The sequence below is a fragment of the Musa acuminata genome, chromosome BXJ3-9 (assembly GCF_036884655.1).
Source record: "Musa acuminata AAA Group cultivar baxijiao chromosome BXJ3-9, Cavendish_Baxijiao_AAA, whole genome shotgun sequence".
Taxonomy (NCBI): Eukaryota; Viridiplantae; Streptophyta; class Magnoliopsida; order Zingiberales; family Musaceae; genus Musa; species Musa acuminata.
The window spans coordinates 40,499,267-40,511,842 of NC_088357.1; the positions used below are offsets into that span (position 1 = coordinate 40,499,267).

The 12,576-nt window shown below is 39.6% G+C and overlaps 1 protein-coding gene across 1 annotated transcript; it reads left to right on the forward strand.

Annotated features, from left to right (window-relative positions):
• Positions 1 to 393: 393 nt before the first annotated feature.
• On the forward strand, positions 394 to 915 carry LOC135649067 (wall-associated receptor kinase 5-like). The gene has a single exon (XM_065167165.1). The coding sequence runs from the start codon at positions 394 to 396 to the stop codon at positions 913 to 915; it is 522 nt and encodes a 173-aa protein (XP_065023237.1).
• The last annotated feature ends 11,661 nt before the right edge of the window (positions 916 to 12,576 follow it).

Genomic DNA, 12,576 nt, shown 5'->3' on the forward strand with positions numbered 1-12,576 from the left:
TAATATCAAAATCGACATAAATATACTATTAAATAAATAAATAAAAAGACTTAAGTTAAAGGGTATCTAAGTAATTTTAATTATATTTACAAATAATGATAACAATGACGCCAATTAAAAAACTGCAACAGTTACGAGCTTGGCGAAGGCATCAGATAATGTGAAATCAGGACCGATTTCTAACGCCTTCTTATCCATGTGGATACATTGACTTCTGCAGTCAACGAGGACGATCAGTGAGATCACGGAGAAGAAATAGCATTCTCCGAAGCTCCAAAACTCCGGCGTGCCTCTTTATTAACACAGAAAGGATCTCCATTCATTCTTCACCAGGCTAAATCTCTCTTTGATTCCGTCCATCTGATGAGAAGACCAAGAGACGCAGTTCTTCGGATGCTGCTGACACTTGCAGCAGCTGCAGCAGCAGCGACGAATGCAGAAACCTCAAACTGCTCGGACAAGTGCGGCCAAGTGCTTGTCCAGTATCCCTTCGGCATCGAGCCAGGTTGCTACAGAGATGGATTCGCCATCACATGCGACCGCTCGGATGGCAACTCCCCCATAGCTTTCCTCGGCACGAGCGACATCGAGGTGACCGAGATCTCGCTGCTGCACGGCCAGTCTCGCGTGAAGGCTCAAGTAAGTTGGGAGTGCTACAACGAGACCGCCGTGGAGAGCACCAACTCCAACTTACCATCCAAAAGCTTCGATGTCAATGGAATATACAAGATCTCCGACGGCAGCAATAAGTTCACTCTTATCGGCTGCAACTCAATGGCATATCTAAGAAGCCAGCAGACGGCCGACGGCCCCTATCCCTATGTCTACTATACTGGTTGCTTATCGTACTGTGAAGATACAGGCAAAGTCATCAATGGGGTTTGCAATGGCATAGGAAGTGTCAGGCCTCAGTGACACTTCCTTCTCTTTCACTGCATATTCCCATCGATATTTTTTGAGCTTTAGTTCATGTAGCTACGTTTTACTTCCACGTATACATTCTTATGCATCTAGTATCCCTGTACTATATGGATCAGTTTATTTAGAATGGTTAAAGCATGTACAATTCACACCGGGTGTATTAGATCTTGATTTAGCATTACTTGTTGAAAAGTCTACAGACTTGACCGATGAAAATACTATAGAACAAGTTAATAAAATGAAGGCTTGGAAAAGATCTGATAGACTTAGTTTAATGTTTATAAGAATGACAATTGTAAATAACATAAAGACTTCATTACCGATTGCAACTAGCGCAAAGGAATATTTAAAGATTATTGAAGATATATTTAAATCTGCTAATAAGTCATTGGCTGACACATTAATGAAAAAACTGATTACGACTCAGTATGATGACACTCGAGGAATTCAGGATCACATCCTCAATATGGTTGACAAAACTGCAAAACTTAAAACATTAGGCATGAATGTTAATGAATATTTTCTCGTGTAATTTATTCTCAATTCTCATCCTTCTTAGTTTGGCCCATTCAAGATTCACTACAATACAAATAAGGATAAGTGGGACTTGAATGAGTTGACTAGCATATGTGTCCAGGAAGAATTGAGATTAAGGCAGGAAAGTTCATATAATGTCATGACAACTACTCAAGGAGTTGGTAATAAGAAAAGAAAGTTGAAGTATTATCAATCAAAGAAACTTGTCGGGTCTAGAAATGTTCAACAGACTAATGAAAAGAAAGCGTTTACTGTAAAGTGCTTCTTTTGTGGCAAGAAAGAACACGTGAAGAACGATTGCATTAAACGCAAGACTTGGTTCGAAAAGAAAGGTATTAACTCGATCTTTATATGTTTCGAATCAAATATTACGGAAGTTCCTTCTAACACTTGGTAGATTGATTCTGGTGCTTCAACTCATGTTACAAATAACATGCAAGGCTTTCTTTCAATTCGGAAACCGAAAGAACATGAAAGATTCATCATTATGGGAAATCGTCTTAAAGCGAAAGTGATATCAATGGGAACTTATCATCTACACTTAGAGATGGGTCACTTGATGGATCTTGTTGACACATGTTATGTCCCTACAATTTTTAGAAATTTAGTTTTTCTTTCTAGAATTGATGAGTTAGGATATTGTCTTTCTTTTAGTAGTGGCAAACTCAACATGTTTTATGATTCAATAAAAGTTGGTTCTGGAATTCTGTGTGATGGTTTGTACAGAATTAATTTGGATCTTGAGTTTGCAAAGACATTAATAACCTTGCAATCAAGTGTTGGATTGAAACATAGTTTCAATAATAAAAAATCTTCTATATTGTGGCATAGACGATTGGGGCATATCTCCAAGGAAAGAATTGAAAGATTAGTGAAGGATAATATTTTGAAACATTTAGACTTCATTGATTTTGATATTTGTATAGATTGCATTAAGGGAAAGCAAACTAAACATATAAAGAAAAATACCATAAGAAGTAAAGAACTCCTTGATATTATTCATATTGATATCTGCATACCACTTCATATTCCTTGTTTTAGTGGAGAAAAATATTTCATCACATTTATTGATGATCTGTTCATATATGACTATGTTTATCTAATACATAAAAAATCTCAAGCCATTGATACTCTTAAAGTATACATAAATGAGGTTGAGAGACAATTAGATAGAAAAGTTAAAATTGTCAGATCTGACAGAGGTTGTGAATTTTATGGCAGATATGATGGATCTAGTCAGAATATTGACTCTTTTGCTAGATTCCTATAACAACGGGGTATTTGTGCTCAATATGCATTACCAGGTGTGCCACAGTAGAACGGTGTTGCTGAAAGACGAAATTGTACTCTGATGGATATGGTTAGGAGCATGATGAGTTATTCCTCTATACCTGAGTCGATATGGGGTGAAGCTCTTAGGACAGCTATGTACATCTTGAACATGGTTCCTAGTAAGTTAGTTTCATCGACTCCATTTGAGTTATGGACTGGTAGAAAGCCTAGTCTAAGACATTTACATATTTGGGGGTGTCCTGCAGAGATAAGAGTATTCAATCCACATGAAAAGAAATTGGATCTAAGAACTATTTCAAGATATTTTATTGGTTATCTAGAAAAATCCAAGGGATACAGATTTTATTGCCCTAATCATAGTATGAGAATAGTAGAATCTGGTAATGCAAAATTCCTAGAAAATAGTGAAATCAGTGGGAGTGAAAAAATCTCGAAGGATTAATTTTGATATCGAGGAGATTCAAGTTAATTCTCTCATATCATCTCCTATTCGAGAAATTATTGTTCCTCAAATCAATGAGAGTATTGATGAGGGTGAACAACAAAATAACATCGAAAAACTCTCACATGATGTTAATGTCGCTGCTGATGATATTGTAGAATAATCAAAATTGATAGATTTGAAAAGATCTTAAAGGAAAAGGAAATATGACATTTCTGATGATTATGTGATATATCTATAAGAATCAGATTATGATATAGGAATAAAAAGAGACCCCTTATCATTTTCACAAGCTATAGAAAGTAACGATTTTGAAAAATGGTATGATGCAATGAAAGAAGAGTTAAAATCAATGGTCCAGAATGGTGTTTGGGATCTCGTTGAATTGCCCAATGATTGTAAAAGAGTTGATTGTAAATGGGTCTTTAAGAGAAAATGCGATTCAATAGGCAATGTTGAATGATATAAAGCCAGACTTGTGGCCAAGGGTTTTTCTCAGAAGGAAGGCATCAACTACAATGAGACTTTTCCTCCAGTTTCTAGAAAGGACTCATTAAGAATCGTCATGACATTGATAGCTCATTATGATCTTGAGTTGCATCAGATGGACGTGAAAATAACATTATGGGGATCTGAATGACGAAATCTATATAGAACAACCTAAAGGATTCATTGAAAAGGGAAAAGAAAATTAGGCTTGTAAACTTAAGAAATCCATTTATGGCCTTAAACAAGCTTCCAGACAATGGTATATAAAATTTCATAATACCATTACTTCCTTCAGATTTAAGGAAAACACTGTTGATCAGTGTATATATCTGAAGGTAAGTAGGAGCAAGTTTATTATATTAGTCTTATATGTGGATGATATTTTACTTGCCAGTAGTGATCTTAGTTTATTACACGAAACCAAGATATTTCTCAACAAGAACTTTAAGATGGTTGATATGAATGTGGCAGCCTATGTTATTGGTATTGAGATATTCAGGGATATATCTCAAGGATTATTAGAATTGTCTAAAAAAGGATATATTGATCATATCTTGGAAAGATTTAATATGCAGTTTTGCTTAGCCAATGATGTACCTATTATTAGTGGTGAAAAATTTAGTCAAAACCAGTGCCTAAGAAATGACTTAGAAAAGATTCAAATGAAGAATATTCTTTATGGGTGCGCAATTGGAAGTCTATTATATGCTCAAACATGTACAAGACCAGATATCAGTTTTGTAGTTGCAATGCTGGGAAGATACCAAAGCAACTCAGGAATGGAACATTGGAAAGCTGCAAAGAAAGTGATGAGATATCTGCAAGGGACAAAAGATTATATGCTCACATACAAGAGATCAGATCGGCTTGAAGTGATAGGATATTCAGATGCTGATTTTGCAAATTGCCTCGACAGTAGGAAGTCCACTTCAGGATTTATATTTATGTTAGCTGGTGGGGTAATTTCTTGAAAAAGTGTAAAACAATCGCTTATTGCATCATCAATAATGAAAGCTGAATTTATGGCATGCCTTGAGGCCACAAATCAAGCTTTATAGCTGTAAAATTTTATCTTGGAACTTGGTGTGGTCGACTCAATTGTCAGGCTGCTGAAGATATTTTATGATAATACTGTAGTAGTTTTCTTCTCTAAGAATAGCAAGTACTCTAGTGGTTCCAAGCACATTGAGATAAAGTATTTGATGGTTAGAGAATGAGTACAGAAACAACAAGTGTCAATTGAGAATTTGAGCACTACTATGATTATTGATGATCCATTGACAAAAGCTTTACAGTGTAAAATATTCAAAGAACATGTTCTTAGAATGAGGCTTGTGAGCAAGTCATAAAGGATATGGTGATGCATATTTATGTGAATGCTATTATTGACATTCTTCTTGCTTAATTAAAGTTATTTGTTTCTATTATCTTGTTTACATTTATGTTTATGCATATTATGGTTGAATGTAATAACAGGATTATCCTAACAAGACAAATTACATGGGTCATTATGAACTATATTAGGAAAGACTAACAATGTTGTGGTACGTAGAAGGGAGTATGACATTGATGAAATATAACCGCTATGACTCACATTGATAGTTGGACTTAATATAGTATTATTATATTTATTGGACTTATTGGCTTATTTTAAAACATGGCCATGTATAAAATGCTTTTTCAAAAAATCTTTGGAATCCAATTAGGTAAAAAAAAATTTTCAAACAAATTTTATTTTGTTTATTTTGATTTTGAATATCTCTTTTATATCTTATCAATTAATGGGCCAAGTGGGAGAATGTTAAATTTTATGGCCCTTTTATAATTGGATAAGATATATAACTAATTGGGTTCTGTTGAAATATTTTAGCCAATAGAATAGAAGTCCACTTACGAAACGATTCCTTGAGAGATAACTTTGATGGGAGGAAATATCTTGAGATCTTATCATAGACCCTCTGCTCTCGCCTATAAAAGGATAGGACCTCTAGGGGGTTGAGAGAGCATTAGCACATTACATACAGACGCAAACCCTTTCTCCCCAAAATCCATCAATCTCAGTGGGTCTTGTGAAAGGATAGGAAGAGAGGAGAAATGATCTATTCCTTACACTCCTTATAGATTCTGTAGTAGATTTGGATTAAAGACAGTGCTTGAAGCAATCTTGGATCAAAGACGATGCTTAGCAGATCAAATGAGATCTCTAAACAGATGACATCAAAGGGTACGCATCGTTAAATTAGATCTATGCACTTGATTTCAATCATGGCATATAAGTTATTTTCGTATTTCAGATATAACATAATTACAGATTTTATGCTTACACTACTTGCATCTTCATGAGTAGATTTTGGGCAGAGTTATTCCAGATGTTGGATACTAAATTGAAAAGGAGTATGGCGTATCACCCACAAACCAATGGCTAGAGGAAAGTGGTGAATAGGTGCTTAGAGATAGCCTAAAGCCATCCACCAAATATAACTACCCAAGGAGAACTCCCGACCCAATCGAGTGCCATTATTAATCGATGGATCATGACTCGACAACGATGACCCACTACTAAAATGCTAATACAGTGAGCGAACTTACTAGCAGAAGGTGCCACTATGGAGAACTATGATGACTTGGAGATCAAATTCCCAAAATTCATGGATCGTCATCCTCGAGGACAAGGCTAATTTAAAGAGGGCGGGTCTATTAGGACTCTAGCTAGGAGAGTCCTAATTGAGAGGGGTATTCATATAAAATCTACCTAAGCTGACCCTATTAAAGAGGTGAAGAGGCCAACTAGGGTTTGAAGGTTATTTCTTAAAGAAGAATTAGGAGTTGTAAAGGAATAGGAGTCTTGAGTAGGAGTCTTAAGAGTCCTATTAGGAGTTAGGATTTAGAAACCCTATAAATAGTCATGAATTCATCCTCTTTTGAGAAGTAATAGATGAATCTTTTTTGCAGCCTTTGAGTAACAACTTGAAGGGAGGAACCCCTATAGAGTTCCAAGGAGGTCGATCCCCTAAAGAGATCAACCCCAAGTTTAGAATCTACAAGGGTTCTAACACGGTGGTACTACCAGACTGAGTGGTGGTACCGCCCAGTGTCAGAGTGTACTAGTGGTGGTATCGCCAGTCTAGACAGTGGTACTGTATAGTGTTAGTGTAGTAGGCGGTGGTATTGCCCAGTACAAGCGGTAGTATCGTTAGGACCCGGGAAACCCAATATGAGATATTTTTTGGCTCTATTTTAAAAGTCATTTGGGGTCTATAAATACCCTAGATATTTCTGTTTGGCAAAGCACAAAACTGAGTTAAAAAGGGGGAAAGAATATTTGAGAAAAATTAGAAACTCTCTTAGGATTAAGAGTCTCTTTCTTATAGAGTTAGAAGTTTTCTAAGGGATGAGTGAGGTCTAAAAGAGAAGTGTAAAGGTTCTCTACTAAGCTTGTGAAAAGGAGAAAGAGTTGTAAGAGTAGTTGATCTTTACCCATTGAAAGAAGATCGATAGTGGAAGCAGATGGTTTCGAGTGAAGAGAAATCGAGAGTGGATGTAAGTCACGACGACCGAACCACTATAAAATTCAGTTTGCATTTCTTTCATACTTTTCATTTATATTATGAGCTGATTTACTTGCTTACCATTTTCATTATGCTTATGAATGTGCACTCGAAGTAAAGCTCATTTCTGATATTGGCTTTTATCGAACAAGATTTTTGAATCAATATTGTTTTTGTGATAGCACTTATTCACCCTCCCCCCCCTCCCCCCCTAGTGCCAACTTGATCCTAACAATATTTATATCACATGCAAATATATATACATATCTAGTAGGTATACAAGCAATCATACATCACATGAGCAATCACACCAAATGATCATGAGCCACAGCCTAATATGATCAGGCCCGAGCCAATGGGCGTAATCACTTATATCGAGATCTATGTGTGCAGTGGTGCATCTCCATATCTTGTGATCGTCCATCTCATCCTTATCGGTTCTATTGGCATCTCAACGTATCTCCATGCCTCATGATCGTCCGTATCGACCTCATGTGTCCCGCTATCGCTTCCACGCTCTCGCTGCATCTTCTCGTGTGATTACAACTTAATTACAGACACGCAGGCTCGACAACAAGTGAGAAATAAAATAGAGGCTCATAGGCCCCAATAATAATAATCACAAGTACAAACACATCATATGGTATATGATCATCCATCTGTATTATCATATGTAAATATCATTATGTAGGACTATTAGATAATATTAATAATAATTAATTAAACTTTTTAATTAACTAATATTTTTTGAAATAAGGGACATGTAGGAAATTTTTTGAATTACGAGCGATATTTTATTTCAAGGGGGAAAAAAATGGTATTTTGCCCAAAAACATAATTCCCTTCCCAACCTTTGCTTATTGTGACTGTCGCAGCCCTACTGGTGGTGGCCCTTACCGACGAGTGCTTCTACCCACGGGCAGTGTTGCCTTATGGGTGTTGTGCCCACAAGTGGTGATAGCCCCTATGGGTGGCGCTACCCCCGCAGGCGCTACCCCCTTGTGGGCATTATGCCCACAGGTAGTACTCATAGGTGGGGCATCTATGGGTTGCTAACCCCGGCCAACCGCAAGCCTACTACAAGTAGGTTGTCGGCTTGCTGTTGCAAGTGCAGCGCCTATGTGTAGCAATAGTTGCTGCGCCTACGCTTGTGGCAGCATTGTGCCACTTGCTTGCGACCACCGTTGCAAGTGGCCGCACACATGCAGATGGCAACAAGTTGCCATCTACAAGGGCAGCAATAATTGCTACCCTTTCTCGCTATTGAATCAACAATTTTGATGTCAAAAGCTTCTCTAAAATATAACATATACAGTTCAAAACCAATATATTGCACGAATAACTTGGCTCTAATACCACTATAGGGAAATCTAGGGGCGTATCACATGTGCAGTGAAAGAATAAAAAACAAAATCGCTAAATTTCCCGAAGATCTGTTCATCGTTGTGCGAAGATTGGCGTGCAAAATTCATAAAACTCAAAACCACACGTAAGATAATTGTGCTACCTAGGGAAATTATATATCCTTGAATTCTTGCAGATTTGTAAGAGACGATGAAAAAGGTTAAGCGTCCTAGGCCACTATGCCATAGTCTCATATCTGAACCTCTACTTATCATAATGTCTACCATATGTGTGTGACTCTCTAGGCCCAATATCGAGCTAGTCATGAGTCATACCTATTAGAACTCCTTCTAGCTTAGTAAATTATTATCTCCATAATAATTCACTCGACTTGTCGATTGCTGACGTACTAGGCTACGACGTCGTAGTACCTAGATGATACATAGGAATCCAATCCTTTGGGCCTATCTATCCTTAGTTACCATGTATCTATTGTCTCTTAATAATCTAATACCCTAGAGACCATATATCGGGCATGGTACACTTAACCTCATGGGGACTATGGTGTAGTGGCCTATGACACTTGACCTCCTTCATCCCTTCGTACAATGACGAACACATCTTTGGAAAATTTAGAGATTTTATTTTATATTCTTCCGCTGCGCATGTGAATTCACTCCTAGATTTCTCTACAATAATATATGCAACAATCAATATAAAGTGATAAAATGCCACTTAATAATAAAAAGCAAAAAGATTACATGTCAAGTCACACGTGCCATCACTTACATGATTGGCTTATAGGGCACTTGTGACTAGCAATGTAGACACTGCAAACTTAGTTGGAACTCTGTTTAAAATGAGATGGGTAGGTCAACAAAGCTCATCATGGACCGCACCTTATCTAACAATGTACGATTCCTCCTTTCAGATACACTATTAAGCTGAGGTGTATAAGGAGGTGTCCATTATGATAGAATCCTATGGCTCTTAAGGAACTGGGTGAACTATGTACTCAAGTACTCACCTCCTTGATCTAATTGAAGAGTCTTGATACTCTTTCTAGTTTGGTTCTTTACTTCATTCTTATACTTTTTGAATTTCTCAAAGGCCTTGAACTTGTACTTCATCAAGTACATATGTCCATACCTTGAAAAATCATCATTAAAAGTAATAAAGTAGGAGTAACCACTTATGCCATGAGTTGACATGGATATACATACATCACTATGTATGAGTTCTAACAGCTTTGTATTTCTCTCTCCAGTTCCACTAAAACGAGAGTTGGTTAGTTTTCTACGAAGGCAAGACTCACAAGTTGCATATGACTCATAGTCAAATAGATCTAGATATCCATCCTTTAACAACTTTTGAATTCTTTTCTCATGGGTGCGACCTAGCCTACAATACCACATGTATGCATTGTTTACCTCATCTTGTTTCCTCTTGGATACACTTACGTTCATGATATACGGAGTAGTGTCTAGCATAAACAAACCATTATGCCATCACACATGCCATTAAGCTTAATGTCCATGTACATCAGCTCACTACTCCTTGCTTTATATGACTTTGTCTTTATGTTCTCCCCTACTTGACCCCGTAAAGTATTTAACAAATGCATATTTCCTATCTTGGGTCCTTGTAACTCCTCATGGTTGCAGTTGTACTCAAACTAAGAGCGACGACCTTGCCCTTGTCTGATTTAGGGGGGTGGATTAAAGTTGCTAAGGCGTTAAGTGCTTGTTTCTATGGACACTCCCTCACCATGTGTGGTTTTCTGCACAAGAAGCATATGTTAGGTTTTGGGGCCTTGCCTTTTGAGCTTGGTTTTTTGTGGGAACTCTACTTCCTTTGTTCACCCCCGGACTCTTTCCCCTCAAGAATATTTTGGTGGGCGATTTCCTGAAGATTATTTCTTTTTCCCCGAGTCCTTAGAGAAAATGAAATCAATGAACCTTTCCACGGTTGCAATTACTCCGATCACATCAATAATATTCCTTCAATGTAGTTCTTCTTGTGCCCATGGCTTCAGGCCATCAAGGAAGCTAAATAGTTTATCCTTTTTGGAGATATCCTCTATATCTAATATCAATCTGAAAAATTATTTTACGTAATCTCGAATGGAAGTAGTTTGGTGGAGTTGTCTAAGCTTCCTCTTTGTGACGAACTTTATGTTCTCGAGTAAGAACTGAGTTCTCAATTCTCGCATCAATTCCTCCCATGTGTCCACTCAACACCATGTTGGATCTCCTCCCAATAGATTCACCATTAAAGTTTTTGCATCCCCATTTAAAATACATGGTTGCTATTAAAACTTTGGTATCTTCAGGTATTGTAGCTCGAAAGTATTATTTTATGTCAAACAAGATATTCTTCAACTCCTTTGAATCCTTAGTACCTTTATGGCAATGAGGCTCAAGTGTGTTAGGACCCTTTTTCTGTACTTTTGAATGATGTTTATTGAGTCTGTTTAGTTCAGTTAGAGTTAGATAGAGATTTATTTAATGTTTATTGGACTCTAGGTGAAACTCTATAAATAGTGATGTAACCCTTTATTTAAAGGGATCAATCAATCAATGAAATGTTATTCTACTCTGTAGACAAACCCTAAGAGGCCAATCCCCTCGAAGTGATCAAGGAGGGCCGATCCTGATCCCCTTGAAGTAAAGTAATCAAGGAGGGTCGATCCCCTTGAAGCGATCAAGGAGGCCGATCCCCTCGAAGCAATCATTATATAAGATCTTAGGGTCTTATCAATTGGTATCAGAACGACGATCCTTGGCATTCTTGCTACAGTGTTGTCATAAAAAATTTGTATGAGGAAGGGTGAAGCCGACAGCCACGAACGCCGATCCTTCTCAACCGAGAAGGAACCTCTGTGTCTTGGTCAGCGATCATCGTTGCCCCTTCTTCACCGCTGTTGCTGCTGCCCAGCCAGTAGCTGCCACCACCGCTGCTGCCCCCTTGCTGCAGTTATCTTCATCTTTGGAAGAAAAAAAAAAAAAAAAAAAAAAAAAGAAAGGAAGAAAGAAAGAAAGAAAGAAAGAAGAGAAAGAAGAGAGAGAAGAAGAATAAGCCGCAGCCATGCACCCCTGCTTCCCTTGCTTGCGGCCAGCACACCGCTGGCCGTCGCTGCTCTCCGGCCAGCGACCGACCTTGCCCCGCTTCCGGCTAGAGTCCACCGTGGCCGTGGCCTCCCACTTGAGTCACCACCGCTGCTAGGAGATGACGCTGCCAACGTCTCATCCTGCCGCAGCCCCACTCCCCTTCTCAACCGCCGCTGCAAGGCAACTTCTTCCTCACCGCCGCTGCTGCTTCCCGGCCGCTCCATCACCGCCGCCTCCCAGCCGCAACCCTAACCAAGCCCCCCCCCTTGGGTCGCAGCCGCAGTCGCCGGTTGCCGCAGCCCCTCGTTGCAGTGGTTGCGGAAACAGAGCTTCCTTTGCTGCCGCAGCCCCTCATCGATCGCAGCCGTGCCTCGAGCGCCGTCGCCTTCCAACCGACCCACCACCGCTGCCAGCCACCGTGCGACGATCGCCGCTCACCTCCCAGCCGCCGCTCCCCCTGGCTTGGGCGAGAACGACCGCCGCCACTCCCCCTTGCTCTGCCCCCTTGGTGACCGAAACAGGGCAATCCTCCTCTTGCTGCTGCGAACGCCGGTTGCCACCACCGTCACCGCTGTTGCCCAGCCAGCGACGACACCACTCGCCGCCCAGCCTGCCACCGTCGATTCCTATTTTCCACTGCAGCCTCAACCTCGGCAATGCCACCGCAACCGCCGGTTGCCGCAACCCCTCGTTGCAGCGGCTACAGAAACAGAGCTTCCTCTGTTGCCGTAGCCCCTCGTCGATCGCAGCCGCGCCTCGAGCGCCGTCGCCTTCTAACCGACCCACCACCGCTGCCAACCACCGTGTGGCGATCGCCGCTCGCCTCCCAGCCGCCGCTCCCCCTGGCTCGAGGGAGAACGACCACCGCCACTTCCCCTTGCAGCTCCACCCT